The 19,429-nt window shown below is 43.0% G+C and overlaps 1 protein-coding gene across 1 annotated transcript; it reads right to left on the bottom strand.

The window, feature by feature from the left end:
• Positions 1 to 633: 633 nt before the first annotated feature.
• On the bottom strand, positions 634 to 19,051 carry LOC135465633 (uncharacterized). The gene is made up of 2 exons (XM_064742917.1): positions 18,944 to 19,051; positions 634 to 1,088 (listed from the first exon to the last, which is right to left on the bottom strand). Exons 1-2 carry the CDS (start codon positions 19,002 to 19,004, stop codon positions 634 to 636), a joined length of 516 nt encoding a protein of 171 aa, XP_064598987.1. The 5' UTR covers positions 19,005 to 19,051.
• Positions 19,052 to 19,429: the final 378 nt, after the last annotated feature.

The following is a 19,429-nucleotide window of genomic DNA, read 5'->3' as shown; positions in this document are numbered from 1 at the left end:
TCTTTTTAGATGAACCAAGTAAACAGTCACAAGCAAATGGCCTACACTATATGAAATGTGGGTATAGAAATGTTTTTGTTCAGTTCAATGTTGTTTTTTTTACGCTGTACTACTATTTCACATATACGACGGCGGCCAGAAGGAAACAGGGCAGACCCACGGGAAATACATGACCATTTGCAGGCGGTTGACCGACCCTCCAACGTTCGACCGGAGAGGACATAGCGATCGCATTGGCCAGAGGTCCATGGGCTATTGTTCTGCGCTAGCAAGTTAACCTCTACGCCGCAAGGGTCCCCTAGCTATGGAAATACAGGATTTAATAATTCGTCTCATGGGTAAAGGAAACGGAAGTGCTCGGGGTAAACCATCAAACTTTGGCGAGTTATTGTCAAACTTTTGCTAATGTGCTGAACAGATATGCACGGCATATTGGTGGGAAGGCAAATAGTCATCCAGGAACTGTCCAAGGCCGGGTTTGAACCCCTTCCCGGAATGGACTAGAGATCGAAAAACAAGGCTGTCCAACCCTTGGACCTCGGCACTCTCCCCAAAGGAATATCAGAGACGTGTTTAATAAACATCTAGCTTACCATGAAAAGCAAACCATGTTTGTGATCAGATCTCACATGCTTACAACTTTGTATGCTTATCTGTAGAATATCTGTAGATTTTACCTTCAACACAGATGGACATTTCATCACTGACTGTATCAACTGAGCTCCCAGAACTGATTTCACAGGTGATTCTCAGCTCACGGTCTGTGTTCTGAGGGTAATACGTCAGAGTGGAGCATCCGAGAACCGTACAGGCATTTGGAGCCGGAGGATCATACACCAAGTCTGTTTTGTTCACAGTAATTATCACTTTCTGTTGGTCATTCACATTCTGCTTGTACCAGATAGCTCTGTTCTGGGACTGTGGCGTTGCAAGCTGTCCAGCACAGGTCAGCTCTAAGGGTTGTCCCATCTTGGCGTATTTGGGTTGAACTCCAAACTTATCATCAAAGTTCTGACACATTGCACAGTCAGGATCGATGAATATACTGCAGTCCTGAGCACCTGTAACCTGTATACTCTGTGTCACACCTGCACAAAGAGACAACATTACAGTCATAGCAACCTGTGTCACTCCTGTACAAAGGACTGTAACACAATGTTACAGTGACAACTACCTGTGTGTCACACGTGTAGAAAGAGACAATGGCACATGATCAAAACCTATTAACCCATATATATTAAGTTTAAACCCTGTCTAACCCTGTAGGTAAACAAGGTCACATGCAGATCCATAGTGGGGGTTCAAATTAAGCCACTGTGTATTCCTCAATCAATGTTCTTGTTATTGTCATATTAAGCCCAATATAGCCTATATTTTCAACAATGTCTTGATTTTATCCCAGGAAATGGGACTCCCTCATTAAAAAGCTGTATTTGACTATGTTACGGAATGGGTCCTCTAGGGAATACCCTCTTGAAATCTTTAGTGTTTTAAAAAATTCACCATTATATTTAATTGTGATGCAGCTGCTTTCACTTTCTTCAACGTGCAAAATTACATCTTGAAAGTGTCACATGATTTCTTTATGGCCATTTTTCACAGATCTGGACAAAAAAGGTATAGATATACATGTATATGCTGTTACAACTTGAAAACGTATAGCATAATACATGGTGAATGCTTTATATGATTTGGGTAAATAAAGATAATGAGCCAGACATAACATTTACGGGTGGTAAAGATGTGTTCTGGTCAGGGCAATATTCTTGACTGTATTGAATTGCACTTAAACTTCAACTTACAGGTAAGTATTCGTTTAATTTCCAATTCTACTACGTCATGGTTACGCCACTACGAAAGCATGTGAGATTTTAAAGTGACATATGCAGTAGATGATAGAGTAAATACACTAGACAGCTTCCGTGAAAATGAGTCATGAACATGTAGGCCCATAATACTTTATTAGAACCAAACATCCAATCCTACAACAGTAATTTAACAACATGAACAAAACATCGCTTAATGTTTCGTCTATCACAGAACAAAGATCCCCAAAGAGAGCGGTAGATCTGCTTTATGATAAAACTTAGACAGCGTAGCTTCTTTTGTCCAACCAACATTCTTCATTAGTAAATCAGTAGGTATTGCTCTCGCCTTAGCTGCTAAGGCACTTGCACTCCTGCTGCTGTGAGCTGTAAACTTAACAGTGTCAATTCCACGACACTCTTCAGCCATCTACTTCGCCGTCTACACACGGGGTGATAGGGTGTTTTATAGCTAATAAGCAATTTTGAGATACTAGCTTTTAAAGATTTGGTTCTGGTCATACAGTCTTTCAGAAGGAGCGAATGACATACAATCTATCATCAGCCTTGTACTGTTCAATCACCATTGGCGGTAAGAGACGGTCTGGGTTTGACTGTGAGCAAATCCATGAACTGAGACACACACTTATTATCTGAAAGACACATGTAACGAATATCCAGTGCCTGCAGAGTTTGGTAACGCTGAACAGTTAACAGTGCTAGCAACATGATTAACTACAACGTCAAGTTTTTCAAAGAGATCACACTGACCTAAGGTAATGTGCGTAAGTAGTCTAACACCGAGTTAACATCCCATATGTGGCAACAACGAAGCAGAGAGGGTTTCTCGCTGAACACTCCATTTGCAACTCTGGAGATAATTGGGTGTGATCCAAATGTCTGGTTGCCTGGTATTGTAATAACTGCAAACAACACTGAATGAGAGGTATTCACGGCGAAGTGATAAGCCCTAGAATTGGAAAGGCCTCCAAGAAAATTAACAGCACTGTCCAAAGAGGGATAAAGGGGACTAATGTCCTTGACACTACCGTATGCAGCCCATTTGCTGATGCACGACATGACTGGAGGACAAAACGGGCAGCTGCTACCGAAAGTTTGTGATGAGCGAGAGATTTCCTGAGAGACAAACCAACAGAGTCAGATTTTTGTGAAGTGGGTGGATCTTGCGTGGCTGGCTTGCTAACAGAAGTGTAGATTCTCCCTTCCGTACTGCAACTGGATACTGAATGAGCATTCTCATTAACTGAGAATACCAGCTCGGTGTTGGCTAATTTGGGACCACAACTGTTCTTGCACTTGTGATAATATACTGAAAGGGGGAAAAGAATAAAAATCGTAAGATTTCCAGCTCATAGAGAAAGCATTAACTGCAACCGCATCTGGATCAGTTCGATATTCTACAAATGGCTTTAATTGGCAGTTAATTCGTGACACAAATAGGTCAATATCTGAAGACAGTCCAAACTCGGTCATTGCCCGGTCATACATTGATGTATTTAACATCCATTCTGTCTGCCTGCGATTATTACCAGGCTCACAGTCAGCTTGTTCATTTAAACCACAAGAAACATGAGCAGCTATTAACCGCACATTACGCTGTTTACACCATTCCATAATAATCCTTATGTTATTACAGTTATCAGAGTGAGTGCTTCCTAGGTGATTAAGACAAGCGACTGTCATGGTATTGTCTAGGAGCAGCTTTACGTGCAGGTCAGTCATATGTCATATGGAAAGGCATAATGGGATCCTTGTCAACAGTTCCAAATAATTAACACCAGTTCTATCCTGGCCAAGTACTACGCCACCCCCCACCCCCCACTTCCCCTACTCCCCAGTCAGAATGGGAAGCAACTGCATTTATTGTAATATCAGGAAGGCCATGGTTAACGACATTAGATGAGGATTTTATATTATCTATTCACCAATTTTAACAGCATTAATAGCACCATTAACAGCTTTTTCAGACAAAACCATGGGCTTGTCAAAACCACCATGATTTGCTTATAAAGAGCTTCACTTCTCAATTTCTATCTGGAGGTCCTATAATGGCCCTTACAAAAACCCGGAAACTGGATGTCGTAAGTCCCAGTATCCTTGCAACTGCCCTGATACTTGGATTACAGCTCATCAACACCTTCATGAACCACTTTATTTTACATGCTTTCTCTGCTGTGAGATAAACTCTGTACGGAATCTAGAACAAATCCGAGGTAAACTTGCTTCTCTGATGGAACAAATGAGGACTTGACAGGGTGGACAATGAATCCATCAGAATCTTACATATTCCATTGTACCACGTACGTTATCAAAGCAATCATCAAGATCACCCCGTTGAAGGTATGAGTCATCCATATAACTTGTTGACAGATAGCATCTCTTTCTAAGAGCAGCAAATAAGGGTTAACCAGTTTAGTGTATTTCCCAGAACAACACGCTAAACCATTCGAAAAACAGGTATATTTGTATAACTTTCCGCGCCAATCAAACGTCAAGTATTTTTTACTTTTTTATTTTTTTACGTCAGGTACAGAGTAATATGCGTCTTTGACGTCAACAGAGGCCATGAAACAAAACAGCCTCATCAGTTTAATGGCCGAGTTTAAACTTTCCATCTTAAAATGATGGTATTCAACATACTTGTTTAGCCCTTTCAGGTTTAGAATCATTCTGATAGGCCCATCTTTCTTAGGTCGGAGAAACACTGGAGAGATGAACTCGCCTTGTTCATGATTAGACCCAATGACACCTTTCTGAGTAAGGCTTTGAATTTCAATCATAAAATTCCTCTCTGAAGGAGATTATTTGATTTCACTCGATATTTTACTCTGGTAAGGGGGATGTAAACTCTATGGTGTAACCCCGGACTCTGGTAAGGGGAGATGTAAAATCTGTTGTGTAACCGAGGACTCTGGTAAGGGGAGACGTAAAATCGGTGGTGTAACCCCGGACTCTGGTAAGGGGGAGATGCAAACTCTGTGGTGTAACCCCGGACTCTGGTAAGGGGGATATGTTAAATCTGTGGTGTAACCCCAGACTCTGGTGGGGGAGATGTAAAATCTGTGGTGTAATCCCGGACTCTGGTAAGGGAGAGATGTAAAATCTGTGGTGTAATCCCGGACTCTGGCAAGGAAAAGATGTAAAATCTGTGGTGTAACCCTGGACTCTGGTAAGGGGGATATGTAAAATCTGTAGTGTAACCCCGGGCTCTGGTAAGGGGGAGATGTAAAATCTGTGGTGTAACCCGGACTCTGGTGAGAGTGAGATGTAAAATCTGTGGTGTAAGCCCGGACTCTGGTGAGAGTGAGATGTAAAATCTGTGGTGTAACCCCGGACTCTGGTAAGGGGGAGATGTAAACTCTATGGTGTAACCTCAGACTCTGGTAAGGAGATATGTAAACTCTATGGTGTAACCCGGACTCTGGTAAGGGGGAGATGTAAAATCTGTAGTGTAACCCCAGACTGTATCTAAAATTTCAGTGTCCGTTGTCTTCTGTTCCCATTTATGTGCAAATTGTGTTTTAATTTACCAGCACCAAAGTTTTTAACTTTATTTGTTAGACTCTGTTTTAAATTACAGATCGGTTGCATCACTTACCTGAGGTTCAGGTGTAGTCTGGCCTTGTATAACAGTTCTGTCTACTTTGAGTCTCCCTCTTTCCGGTCAAACTTTTGCCTTGTGGACACTGACAGCTGTTATTGTGGTTTCCAATACGGCTTGCCTTCTCTCCGGTTGCGGTCTTAAAATTTCCACGTCGACCTCGGTCATTCCTGTACCTCCACTGAGGGTTTGCTGATGCCACAGTGTAACCAATTTTATTAGTTTCTTCAACATTTTTTTAACTGCCTCTCAAGTTCGTCGCCAAATAAATTCTCAGTTATCGGCATATGCGGAGAACAAATAAAAGCATACTCTGTGTTGAGAGCTGGCTTTATATGCTCCCGACGTTTGAAGTCGTGTGTTACATGACCAAACAGACCAATAGCATCGGTAAACATACGCACATACTTATCTGAGTCTATCTCAGGCGACTTAGCTGACCCATTGTCCATTTCCAGGTCAACACATTTACTGATGGCCGATGTTGCAGACACAATCGGCCGCTGAGTATCAGCGAGACTGTGGCCAGTTTGCACTGAAAATTTTTCAGCTTGTCCCATATTTCTGGGCTGACCCGCGGCACCACCATTCTTTCACATTTCTCGGGCCAATTATGTGTTTCGAGTAGCTCTTATTAATTTACCGTCATTGAGACGTGTTTCAAAGCGTTTGTTGATCAAATTCGTTAATTTGCTGGATACTATCATGTCCATATTTTCATCATTATTATACTCCAATTCAATATCGGCAATAATGTCACCTTAATTCTCTCCGTCATCTGCTGCAACGTTTTTAGCAAACACTCTTGAGTCACTGCCTTTGTCAATACAATGGTCGGCAAACTGGCGTTTAGCCGGAAACAGGTCAGCTGTAGACAGGGATGCGATCTTACGCTTTCTCCCTCCCGGCCGACCAGACGATAGCTGACCCCGAGACTGATTAGCAGTTAGATTCTGCCACGCTGTAGGGAGTTGTAAAGACTAGGGTAATACTTACGTGTTGATCGCCATGCGCATTCTGACGTCATTTTTTCCCACGGTCAAGTGCTTTTACTGATTTTTCTCGGTTAAAATTGAATGGGGAGATGTCCGATTTACATACAAAGAAAAACAGCGTAAATAAGATGTGCATGATTCTAGTTTCTGTCAGTTATCATTGTTATATATGAGATTTCTGCGTTGTATTATTCGCTAATCATACATGTTTGAAAGGACTACCGCGGTTTGTTGTGAAATTCTCTGGATTCGAACTTCTATCTGACAGCCTGTCGATGGAAGACAGATGAACTTGGTAAGAGTTGAACTGGCATGTGCGTGTGTCACATGCGTTTATCACGTTGACTACATCTGAAAAAGGTCTCCTCCATATCTGGCAAGGTTTATTCAGGGAAGCATATGTGACGCGCCGAGATATGGTCCGTCTATTGGTAGCGTAGAAGACCTAAAGAAGTTCCGTCTACACAAGGCTCGTCACCAAGATATAACCCGCCAGCCCTATGCGAGAGCCAGAGGGCCGATGCCACGATAACAACAACAACACTGAAAAAATGAACATGTAAAGATTTTCTTTATTAACTGAACATACATGTAAATAAGCCGAAGTCGCGTCCAGTCAGGTCTTCCACGTCAAGGTTCGTCCGGTCGCCTCCACGGCCTCGTCCACCAGGGACGTACAGTGTTGAAGCCGTACCCCGGACACAAGCGTCAGTTCTCAGTAGTATCTCTCGGGCGTCGAAGCTCAACAAGCTGGGGAATCATTACACTACCCACGCCTTCTCTCGAGGCGCCCTCGCCGCTCATCCACGTTCCTAGCCTCCCCGCCTTCGATACGCAGAAAGATTAAACAAGACTGAACAAAAACACAATCCTCAGTTTAAATCACGCCATACATACCAAGATTGGCTTTCAACAGTCTTGGCAACCTTCCTGCCGTATGCGTCATACTCGTATGATTTGCACATCTTCTTGCAGTTGAATGTAATCTTCTTTTGCAGGGTCGGTCACTGCAGGTATCTGTGTCTCGGCCACGTCTTCTGCGTCTGAGGCCTTCGTAGAGTCATCGTCGCTACCAGACGAATCGTCGAGGTTTAAGATAGGTGCGATATGGGTCTCCGTCAGTACATGTTCTGACAATGTACCAGCCCGTGCATCGTGGGCACCTTCCTTCCTTGGCGCATTTTTGTCATCCCCCCTCTCCGGATGTGACACAGGATCAGCGCTTGTCTCAGGCGTTTCCTCCTTACGCGTCGGGAGCTGGGCCTGTTGAAGAGGGTCGTAGGCTATCTGAGAAGCCAGTCGTGCCGCTGGTCTTGGTGTGCCCAGCTGGCCTTACGCTTGCCAGACGTTACAGGTGTATTCCCGTGCACTCTGTGAGTGCGGTCTCAATCAAACCAAAGATAATGTCTTGTATGATATTATCCAACATACATCACACGACTAGTAACCAAAGGAGACAGAGAAATTGTTAGGCATGTTATACCAATAAAATATTTAAACATTATTTATGACTTCTTTTGTTCTTTCTTTTATTCTTCTGATTTTGTTGACATAATGTATAGTAACTCATGAACTCAAATATAAAATCAGTAACAAATATGCATGCGCGGGTATTGTTCGGAAAGCATATCTACCCAATTTAAGGCGTTCATGCCTAACTGATACTGGTTGATTACACACGAATTCAAACAACTTGCTCAGTCATAATCCTTCATCCAGACTGGTTTCACGACCAAACCTTGTTCCACTGGCTACTCCTGGCGGTTGAAATATTCATGCTGGCTGTTGAGAAAGCAGTTTCGGGGAGGACGAGAAGATTGAAAGTTTGTGGCTGGAGAGTATGGCTGAGGGGATTTACGAACTATTTGATGTGGCGGTTCATTTCTGCGTAACAGTACATTTCGATTACGTCTCCAGAACTTGGCTTGATCACTGGATACAACGATGTGTGATCGTGACAAGTGGTGTTGCTGGATATACTTAGCTCGTTTCCAACCCTGTGGAGTTTTCATACGTACTGCATCTCCTGGTTTGATTTCTGGTAACGGTTTCGCTCCACGGTCATAGTAAACTTTCTGTTGGTCACGGTATGACTCTAGCTGCTGGCTTACAATCTTACATGATTGCCATTTCGGTTGGAGTAAGGCTGTGGTGGTTGGCAATAAAGTTCTTGCTCTGCGACCCATGAGTCGTTGCATGGGCGACCCAATAACGCCATCGCGTGGGGTGTTGCGTAAGTCTAAGAGAGCCAAATGAAAGTCACCACTCTCTTCTCTGACTTTCTTGATCAAAGCCCTAACGGTTTGGGCGGATTTTTCTGCTAGTCCGTTGGCTTGTTTGTGATCTTGCTCTCTGCAAATTTTCGAAATTCCGTGCTCCCAAACTGCGGCCCGTTGTCAATTACGAGAACGTCCATGATTCCGTAACGGGAAATGTTAGATTTAATGTGCCTGATCACAGTAGATGTTCGAGACTCTCCAGTGACTTGTGGTGTGATTCTACTGTAACACTTTTGATTCCATATATCAACTGATGAAAGCGGGTACAACCAAATACGACTGCTAACATTTCTTTCTCTATTTGAGCCTATCTTTGTTCCCTTGGAGATAAGGCTCTCGACACAAAGGCAATAACACCACTATCTTGGATGATGGCAGCACCAAGGCCCTTCATCGATGCGTCAACACTCAATAGGACAGACTTGCTGGCATTATACTACTTCAGTACAGGAACAAATGTGAGTGCGTCTATGATATTTTGAAACGCAGCTCTCTCGACTGATCCCCAGAACTATTCTTTTTTCAGTTTAAGTTCTCTGAGAGGGGCATTAAGCTAACTGAGGGGGGGGGGGGGGGAATTTAAACACATACACGATCATGCCAGGCGTTGTTTAAAGTTCCCAGTGATTTTCTGGTTCTTTCATGTTTACAATAGCTTTTACCCTGTTCGCAGACGGTTGTAGTCCATCCTTGGTTAGAGTATGTCGCACAAAGTTCACTTCCGATTGCGCAATTTGAGCTTTACTGCGGTTGAGTTTCAGTGTCACCTATCGCGCTCGCTCTAAGGCTTTCTCCTGCCTGTCATTATGTCCTGCTAGCGATGGGCCATGAATTAACATATCGTTGATGACTATTTCCATGCTGTCCATGTCCGTGAAGATATTTTTCATAGCTTTTTGATATATCCCCGGAACACTGCTGATACCCATTGGTAGTCGTAGGTGGAGATATCTTTCAAATGGTGTAGCAATTGTGGTATATATAGAACTTTCTTCCGTCAATTTTATCACATGGAGCCCCTTATTCGCATCTAGTGTAGTGAAATGTTCACTGCCATGTAACCTTGTTACAATATCATCGATAGAACGCATTGGATGGTGTTCTCTGAGTATAGCCTTATTCAGACTTTATGCAATTTCTCACAGGACCATTGGGCTTATGTACACACACCATGGGACTGACCCACTCTGTAGGCTCTGTGGCTTTGGCAATAATTCCACATGCGACAAGATGGTCTAATTTTGCTTTGACCTGGTAACGGATTGCGGCTTGGACTGGGCGAGCTGAGTGAATAACGAGCTTAACTGACTTATCTAATGTGATGTCATATGTACCTGGAATACACCCTATTGTGTCATCGAATACATCCTTGTACTTATGTAATATATCCTCACATTTGGGATTACAATTCACATTATTTACAGGAGCAATCATTTCAAATGAGACACTGTCATTTCTACCGATAAAGTTTACTCTCTGTTTGTCATTTATAACTTGAAATTCTACATTTCTGTAGAATGTGTTAAAAATGGTCCAAACAGGAGAAAGTGGATTCTTCGGTACTTAACGATTGGCTTGAGATTGTAAAAAAGAAGGGTAGTTTAGCTATACACCGTATAGACATTGATTCTCTACCTAAAGTTAAACAGGTTCTGAAGGATCCCACTGTGCAAGAAACACTCGCTGACCTTCATAATAAATTTGTCATCTCTGTAGCAGACAAGGCTCCTAATGATATCATCTTTATTTGCAAGAATTATTATTATCAAATTCTTGTTCAAGAGCTATGTCCATCTACAACAACATCCACGTTATCTGATGCTACATATACTCTGGAGGAACTATTTAATAAACACAAAACCTTTCTTAAAGAAGGGCGCATAAATATATCTACCCGTCATACAGAAATATCACAACTTTACTGGATTCCTAAAATGCATAAATCCCCATACAAGGCTCGATTTATTGCAGGTTCAAGAAGTACCACCAAACTCTTGTCAACCCTACTTACGAGAGCGTTACAAGAAGTAAAGTCATTTTAGAATAAGTACTGTTGTGCCATAACAAAAAATTCAGGTGTCAACTGCATGTGGATTCTTAACAACTCCAAACGTCTTACAGAAGAACTTGATGCTCATATGCATATACCGTACAAAGACGTATCCACATGGGATTTCTCTACTCTCTATACTACAATTACTCACAAAGATCTTATTGAAAGAATATCGTCCTTAATTGTCTCGGTATTTACTAAAACAGGTCACCGTTACATTAACGCCAGAAGCAATAAGGCTTTCTTTATTTCTACTATTTATAAAGGTTGCCACTCATGAGATGTTACATTATTTATAGAATTACTTGAATTTCTCATTTATAACATCTATTTGAACTTCGGAGATACCATTTACCAACAGTGCATAGGTATTCCAATGGGTACCAATTGTGCGCCTCTTTTGGCAGACCTATACCTGTTTTCATATGAATACGACTATATGCAGAAATTACTTAAAATTAATATCTTTAAAGCTCGATCCTTTTCATTTACCAAGCGGTATATTGATGATCTACTGGCGTTAAATAATCCCCATATTGCTGAAACGATGAAGGAAATCTATCCGCCTTCATTGGATTTAAAGGAGACAACAGATAGTTCTTGTGGTACATCTTATTTGGATCTATATCTGTGCAAACAAAACAAGTTCTCCTTTCACGCCGCCTTTACGACAAAAGGGATAATTTCAATTTTGATATTGTAAATTATCCTAATTTGGATAACAGTATACCAAAGGGTCCTGTACATGGCGTTGTCATATCTCACCTTGTAGCATTTGTCAGATCTTGCGTAAATTGTGATGACTTTAATCTCGTCACAAGTTGTTAGTTCAAAAACTAGTTTGTCAAAGATACTCCATCAAACGCCTTCATTTTAAGTTTCCGGCTTTATTTCCTATTTGTATAATTTCTTACATACCTTTGGCTCTGGAAGCTAGTGTTAAACGTTGTTTTGGAAATGGATCTTGCGATTATCGACTTGGAACGCCCCTTACCGACTACGAATGGTACACGAATGTCGGACATGGCGCTTATATTTCAGAGACAACACATTACATTTGGCTTCAAGGCTGAGTATTTTATCATTTACATTCATGTTTACACACCACTCATCATCTTCTTGGTTTTCATCAACATTATCAGATTTACATGAAAACGTCAATAACACCACACTGCTCAAACATATTATTCATATCATCATGTGAATAGTCATTGTCTCTGGAGACTGCATCATTATACTTCGCTGTTTGTTACATTTCACACAATCTCTACCACGTGAGCCATCATTTGTGTTTCTGTGACGACCTCTGCCACGAGATCCAATGTCACTGTGATGTACAGAGGTTTCAGACTTTGACATTGTTTTCAAATGTTCTTGTGTAAGTTCTGACCTTCTACAAATCCTGATGCAATTTTCTAATGTCAAGTCATATTCTTCAAGGTCAAGTAATCTCATTTTAACATGTTCACTTTTCACTCCTTGATTAATGCGATTACATAAGATTGATCATTCTACCTCACCATACTCACATTGTTTGGCACGCTCTTTCAAGTCAGCTATGAAATCCATCATGCTTTCACCATCTTGCTGAGGTTTGTCCAGAAATGCTTGGCGCTTCACATTTCTGTATTTCTTATGTCCATAGTGACGATCAAATTTCCGCAGGACAGTCTCTAACTTTTCTATGTCTTCAGCAGGGGCGGCTTCTTTGGCTTCACCCAATTCTTCGTTGGCTTCAACTCCAGGGAAAAATTCAAATGTGTTGTACAGCTTTATTCCTTCAGGACCAAGGAAATGGAGTAACAAGTTCACTTTACCCCTCCCGGAGGCGTCTTCAAGTCCTTTCGCTATGAGATACACTTCAAAAGTTTGCTTCCATGTTTTCCAGGACTCGTCTGTACGGTCGCTTATGTCGACTCTAAATGGTTTAGGTGGCGGAATATCCATGTCAACTTGTGACTGGATTTTTCATATAAAGTTCACTGGCTATACTAACACTAAATTAAAACTGATATCGCTTCTGACACCATGTAATATCTCTACGCTATGGCCGCTAATAGATCAACGCTGAACTCCGACCTTGCTGAGAACAACTCGTTTATTGGCCAACTAACTGGTACATTGCTTAAGAGGTGCTGTTTGTGTATAGTACAAGAGATCGGATACTACAGAAATGTAGACCTTAATCATTGCGTCAGCCACTGTCTCAGCCTCTTAACTGCCGTACGTCCTTGTGTAACCCAGGCCAGGTATATACCTGTCTAACCTTCAGGAGCGTCTTCTACACCCCGAGATGTCCACCTGCGGGCTTGTCATAACACTCTTTGAGTATCTTCTTCCGAAGGGTACGCGGTAACACCAGTAAATGTCGAGTCACGCGACCCCGACTGTATTGCCATCGCCGTACCAGGACGTCATTCCGCACTGTAAGGACCCGAAACATTCCCCACAGTACTTTGGTTTCAAATTCATGGTTAGATATTTCGTCCCAAACTGGCCGTCTCCCGGACATCACCAACTCCAACACTGGGTTGATCTGCGGATCAGCTTCTTGAGCCGCAGCGAATTCGTCCTGCGGCCGTCCCTTCATCGCCGTCGGTAGCCTCAGACTGGTCAAGTGGTCGTCGCCTGAGGGCATCTGCATTGCTGTGATTTCTGCCCGGCCGGTGCTCGCTATCGAAGTCAAAAATACTCAGGATTTCCAGCCATCTGGCTAGCTGTCCCTCCGGTTCTTTGAAGTTCATGAGCCAACGGAGTGACATATGGTCCGCCCTCAGGAGAAACTTTCTCTCGTAAAGATAGTGACGAAAGTAAGGGACGAAATGTACCACGGCCTACAACTCACGCTTTGTGACCGACTACCCTCTCTCGGACTTCGTAAGGACTAGGCTTGCCAAAGCTACTACCCGTTCCCTTCCGAACTGGACCTGATAAAGCACAGCACCAATACCTTTGCCGCTTGCGTTGGTGTCCATGATAAAGTTAAAGCAGGATCAGCTATTCCCAAGACTGGGGCTGTAAGCAACTCCTTCAGGTATTCAAGGCGTGCTGGTATACCGCGTTCCACACGAATGGGCGGCCTTTCTTTGTTAGCTTGTGCAGTGGCGCTTCTATGTCCGCAAAGTCCTTCACGTAACGCCTATAATAAATACAGAGCCCCAAGAAACTTCGGACATCCGTCTGGCTAGTCGGCTGTGCCCAGTTTCTCACGGTCTCAGTCTTGTCAGGGTCTGTTGATATTCCTGCCTCAGAGACTACATGGCCAAGATATTTCACTTGTCTTGCGGCGATTACACATTTAGAATGCTTCAGCTTCAACAATTAACCCGGAAGTGATACTGATGACTACACATCCAGCATCTCTTTCCAGGGCCACCAGCCCTGCCTGTCTGATCACTTTAACCAGGCCGATTTGACCGATTCCTAAAACGGCTAGCTCTAGGTCTCCGTGCAGGTCGAGATATAATGTTCTTTACCAACTCAATCAGCTGTTTACGCCATTCATCTCCCAAATCATCATCGGTTTCCTCGGTATCAATATCCTCGTCCTGGATATTCATCAAAGCGCGAACACTCGGTTTCTTCTGGTATGCTGTCTGAAAAGCTTCTACTTCGACCGCGGCGTGGACGGCTTCTTCTAACGTTCTCAGCCGTGTCTGCCCGATTTTGTATCTGGACTCTTCTCCTACAGCCTCATGCAACTGGTCCTTTGTTAACGCGTCAAGCAGATCTTCGCCAGCGTCGTGTTACCCCATTTGCACCAGACGAAGCAATGCTTGTCCTAATTCCGGTACTTCTTCGCCACGTTTCCTAGCCCGGGACCTGAACTGCACCTTATACAAGTCAGTCTGATTCGGCGGGGCAAATCTCGTCTCCAGCGCACACTTCAAGCCCTCATAGTCTACGTCCCCAGGAGGTGCACGTAGACTAGACAAAGTCTGTTGTGCTTACCCGTGTAAAGAAACGGCCAGAAATTGTCCCTTCTGTGCGGTCGTCAAGCCATTAAGAGGCGTACAGTGCTCGAAATGATCCAAGTAGTGCCGGTAAGGAGTCGTCCCATCGTTGGTAGAGGGCCTCATTAACGTCTTCGGCACACCCAACCTACCCTCAGGACTCTCGACTCTCTGCCGGTCCCTTAATACCTCGCGGCTACAGGCCTCTTTTGTAGGTCCCATGTAATCTGCGTCACCCAGCGTCGAGGTGTCAAACACCAAACGTATCGGCTCCACGGTACTTCCCTCACCCGTGTCTGCCGCCCGCGGAAGTGCTCTTCATCGGGCTTTGCCGCTGCCGACTACCCCAAGTACTTGTTGGCCTCTGCACCGTGGTCAACTCTCACTTTATCTCCAGCTCTAAAGCAGATAATCGGCTCTTCAATTCATGAAGTGTACCGGGACCATGGTCTGACGTTGAAGGCACATGACTTGGTGTCCAGATTTCCGTCCAGGAAGTATCCCGACCTGTCGGGTCGCTCCTTGACATCATCTTGCAATGATTGGCCTCGGATCCCACCGCTGCCACCAGCGAATCTTTCCGTGTAACGTGCCGAGCTATGGTCCGTCAATTTGTAGCGTAGAAGACCTTAACAAACTCCATCTACACAAGACTCGTCACCAAGATATAATCCGCCAGCCCTATGCGAGAGCCAGAGGGCCGATGCCAAGATAGAATTGAATAAAGAATTTCTTTATTAACTGAACATACATGTAAATAAGCCGAAGTCGCGTCGAGGTTCGTCCGGTTGCGTCCACGATCTCGTCCACCAGGGACGTACAGCGTTGAAGCTGTCACCGTCGGCCCGCTCTAGTACCCCTACGTCCCCTGTAGTAGTCGGCGTTTAGCCGTCAAGCCGAGACTACCAGTCTCGCCTTCACAGTCGTGTCCGTGGCGTCGAAGCCGTCAGTTCTCAGTAGTATCTCCCGGGCGTCGAAGCCCAACAATCCTCTCCCCCCACTCCACGATTATATCGTCAATGATCGTACACGTGTTCATCTAGCGTCGAAGCTCTAGAAACCACCACTCCAGTGATGCGAGAACGAGCCTGTGCTCCCAGTTCTGCTCTGTGGCTGTGGCAAGACTGCGCACCAGCCAATCAAAAATCACAGGATGTTCCCTGTGAATGCGTGGTTCATTCCTGCTTGGGACTCCCAGCGAAGCAGGTCACAACGGGCGAGCTGGGAAATCATTACACATGAAAGAAATGACGTAGGTAGTGACGTAGAAAGTTTCACGTAAATATTACCATAGTCTTTGCAACTCCCCGTGAGTATTTACACCACTATGAATGTTCAGTTTTACCTGAGTCAGGACTGGTTTGTTATAATCCGAGTCATCCGAAACTAACATTTTTTCGTCGTCGTTATGTTCAGGTACAGTGACAGTATCCCAGTATCCGTCATGTTCCTTGCTTTCAAACGTGGTAACTCCTCGCCGTCTTCACTGCCGCCGTTAGCCTTCTCAGTATACGAAATTCACAAATTGCTCCCAGCAATCGCCTTGCTGTATTGCGAAATCTGCTCTGGGTACTAAACCAAGAATAAAACCACAAGGGAAGGGACTTCTCTGTTGGGAAAGACAGAGCGGTGGCACGTTGCTACCGCATGGTCTGAAGGCTGGAGGCACAATGATGCTCGGCTCACATGCGCAATGGTTTCGTAGTGACGTAACCATGACGTAGTAAAATCTTACAGCGACAACTATCTGTGCTACACCTGTACAATAAGACAATCTTACGGCGATAATAACCTGTGTCACATCTGAACAAGGAGACAACATTACAGCGATAACTCCTTGTGTCACATCTGTATAGGGAGACAACATTACAGCGATAACTACCTGTGTCACATCTGTTCAGGGAGACAACATTACAGCGATAACTACCTCTGTCACATCTAGATAGGGAGCAACATTACAGCGATAACTACCTGTGTCACATCTGAAAAGTGAGACAACATTACAGCGATAACTACCTGTGTCACATCTAGATAGGGAGCAACATTACGGCGATAACTACCTGTGTCACATCTGAAAAGTGAGACAACATTACAGCGATAACTACCTGTGTCACACCTGTACTAGGAGACTATTTTACAGCCGCAGCTTGTGCCACAGATGTACAATCTCACAGGGATGGCAACTATCAGCGATAATAACCTCTTAAATTCGAGCATCCAAAAGTCTACCTAATTATATAATAGATAGTCTGTTATGGTGAAATGGTGAAAAAAAGAAGTTCAAAAAAAGTCCAAACCGCTGACCTGATTTATTGAAAATTTTTATGCAAGTACAAGACAACTGGCTGTACAAGGTTTACAAATTTTATTTAGATCAATCAAGAAGTGTGGAAGGCTGTTATATTGGTCTATCATGTCATATGATAGGATATTACTGAATATTGGGAAAAATAGGAAATACACGTATATTGGCGAGTGACTGTATCTACGAGTGACAGTTCTCAAAATGTGTTTAAAACTTGTTATATTCAGTGTCACAATACATCAGTTTTACCGGTGACAAATCTTAGCTATAGCTTACCTTTGGCAAGCTGACCTCTCCCTACGTACTGTGAGCGCTAGTCCAAGCTAGAAGGGCAATCATTACTCCTACGAAGCTGACTGTTTGTGACGGCAAATATCTATAATTGGTCATACTTTGAGCTGACAATAGTACATCTTTGGAAATAAATTCACGCTACATCTGATACACAGGCACACTGATGGCCAGAAAGGATGTACCCTTTTTTGTAGTAAAATTGTAGACCTACATAGTTCACCCAAGTAACTAAGCGCGCTAATGACTTATTCAGTCCGGACTTCTAAGTTTATGCCAAATTAGCCGTTGGTATTTCTTCTGCGTTTTCATTCATGTCTTATCTGGAATAATTGACGATTGAGGGCCACGCGTCCCAAATCACCTTTATCCAACCAAGAAGAGCGATAAAAATACCCAATTTAGCGCAGACCGGCAGGTTTAGGACGGGTTACAACATAGAACAAAAAAGAGAAAATCGCTGCAAAGCCCTGTCAAAATAAAAACGGAAATCCTGCATTTTGATTGTCAAGAACTTTTTAAAAACTTACTCATTCTTTCCTATCCGAGGTATGATTGGGTTTAACTATATTCTCAACCCAAGTACCGCCTGTCTTATAGCAGAAGTGGCATCACTGTCAGCTGCAGTAATGTAGCTGAAAAGCATCACAAATCTGACACAAATGGCCAATTAACATAATCCAGATATATGAAAACGACCGTATCATCGTAAGCTGGAACATGTTGTTGCAAACTTTCTGTGACTGAACAAAAGTGAATTCTGGACAAACTGTATAAAATTACTTGATAGTTAAGCATTAAACATGTGTTAAGTATGGAGTCTAATGATGTTTCACGTTTGGACATTCGTGACGTCAAATATTGCTGAAGTAGTTTTCATTTCACTGGAAATGTGACCCTTGTCAGTCGACACACTGGTTCCGTGTAAGTTACATGGACATTAATAAAGACTCCAATTCGACCAATGGCAATTTGTACTTGTTTACGAGATTGCACGTACGAAGAGGTTATTTTGTATCACGGATTGTACGTCACAATTCACTCGTATCAGAAAACCTGGGCTCTTTCCATAGAGCATAGAATCCATAAATTCAAATGGCCTGCCGTGGAGAGAGTAGGAACCAGAATTGTTCTAAAGCAGACGCTAAAAACAATCTGTAAAGATGACTTGTATAACTGCATGCAGTTATATTTTTTATATTTCGAAATGAAAAATCAGTAAATATTCCTTATAAGTATAATTATATAAAAAATGATAAAAATGTCCGGTTTGCATTCAATAATACAATGCATTTCATCCTTATTCAGCGTGTTTCTTTTAATTGTGAAGAGTTTGAATGTATTTTTTTACATTTAATAAAATACATGTTAATTTAATCAAAAAATAACACTTTATTGTTTATGTGTCGTGCAATGTTTGGCTTGCTATAGTTCAATTTTCATTCTGTAGCATATAGAAATGCAGTTCCAATTAGTCGTATAACATAACATGTATGATTTACTGACGTATTTAAATTAAGATGAAATTTCAGCTTACAAAATGTGAAGAACGCGACATACCCTGACTCTTAATTATTGCTGAAGTAGTTTTCATTCCCCATCTGAAACATTAACTGTTCACATTGTCTGCATATACTCACCATGTATAGACACATTCTGGACATTTGAAAACTGAGTCGTCCCACTGGCATTTGATGTCATGGTACACCTGAACGAGGCCGGATCGCTACACCTGACTGAATGTATCCTCAGCTAAAAAAACAAGGATGTTCCACCAGCATCAAATGACGTGGTAACATTAGCCCGCTGCTGAATATCACCGATAGTAGTTCCCCATGTAGGCAGGTATGGATCTCCTGGACCAAGGTTTACATTATATACAAGGAGGTTGTCATGTCCCCCAGCATCATTGGCTTTCTGCAGACCTAGCCTATACAGGATAGCTCCTTTTGAAAGTGACTGTTCTCTACAGGTGATCGTCAGAGTGCTTCCCTCATTCAGGCTGGTCGGGGACACGGATATTTCCTGGATTGGAGATCCTCACTGTTAGTGGCGTAAGGAATGGTCATACTTACTGAGGTTAATGATTCTGATAACAGAATGCACCGTAAACACATAGTATACAT

This window comes from Liolophura sinensis, chromosome 1, assembly GCF_032854445.1.
Source record: "Liolophura sinensis isolate JHLJ2023 chromosome 1, CUHK_Ljap_v2, whole genome shotgun sequence".
Classification (NCBI taxonomy): Eukaryota; Metazoa; Mollusca; class Polyplacophora; order Chitonida; family Chitonidae; genus Liolophura; species Liolophura sinensis.
Note: the sequence above shows the minus strand (reverse complement) of the source record. Positions and strands in the feature narration are given on the sequence as shown.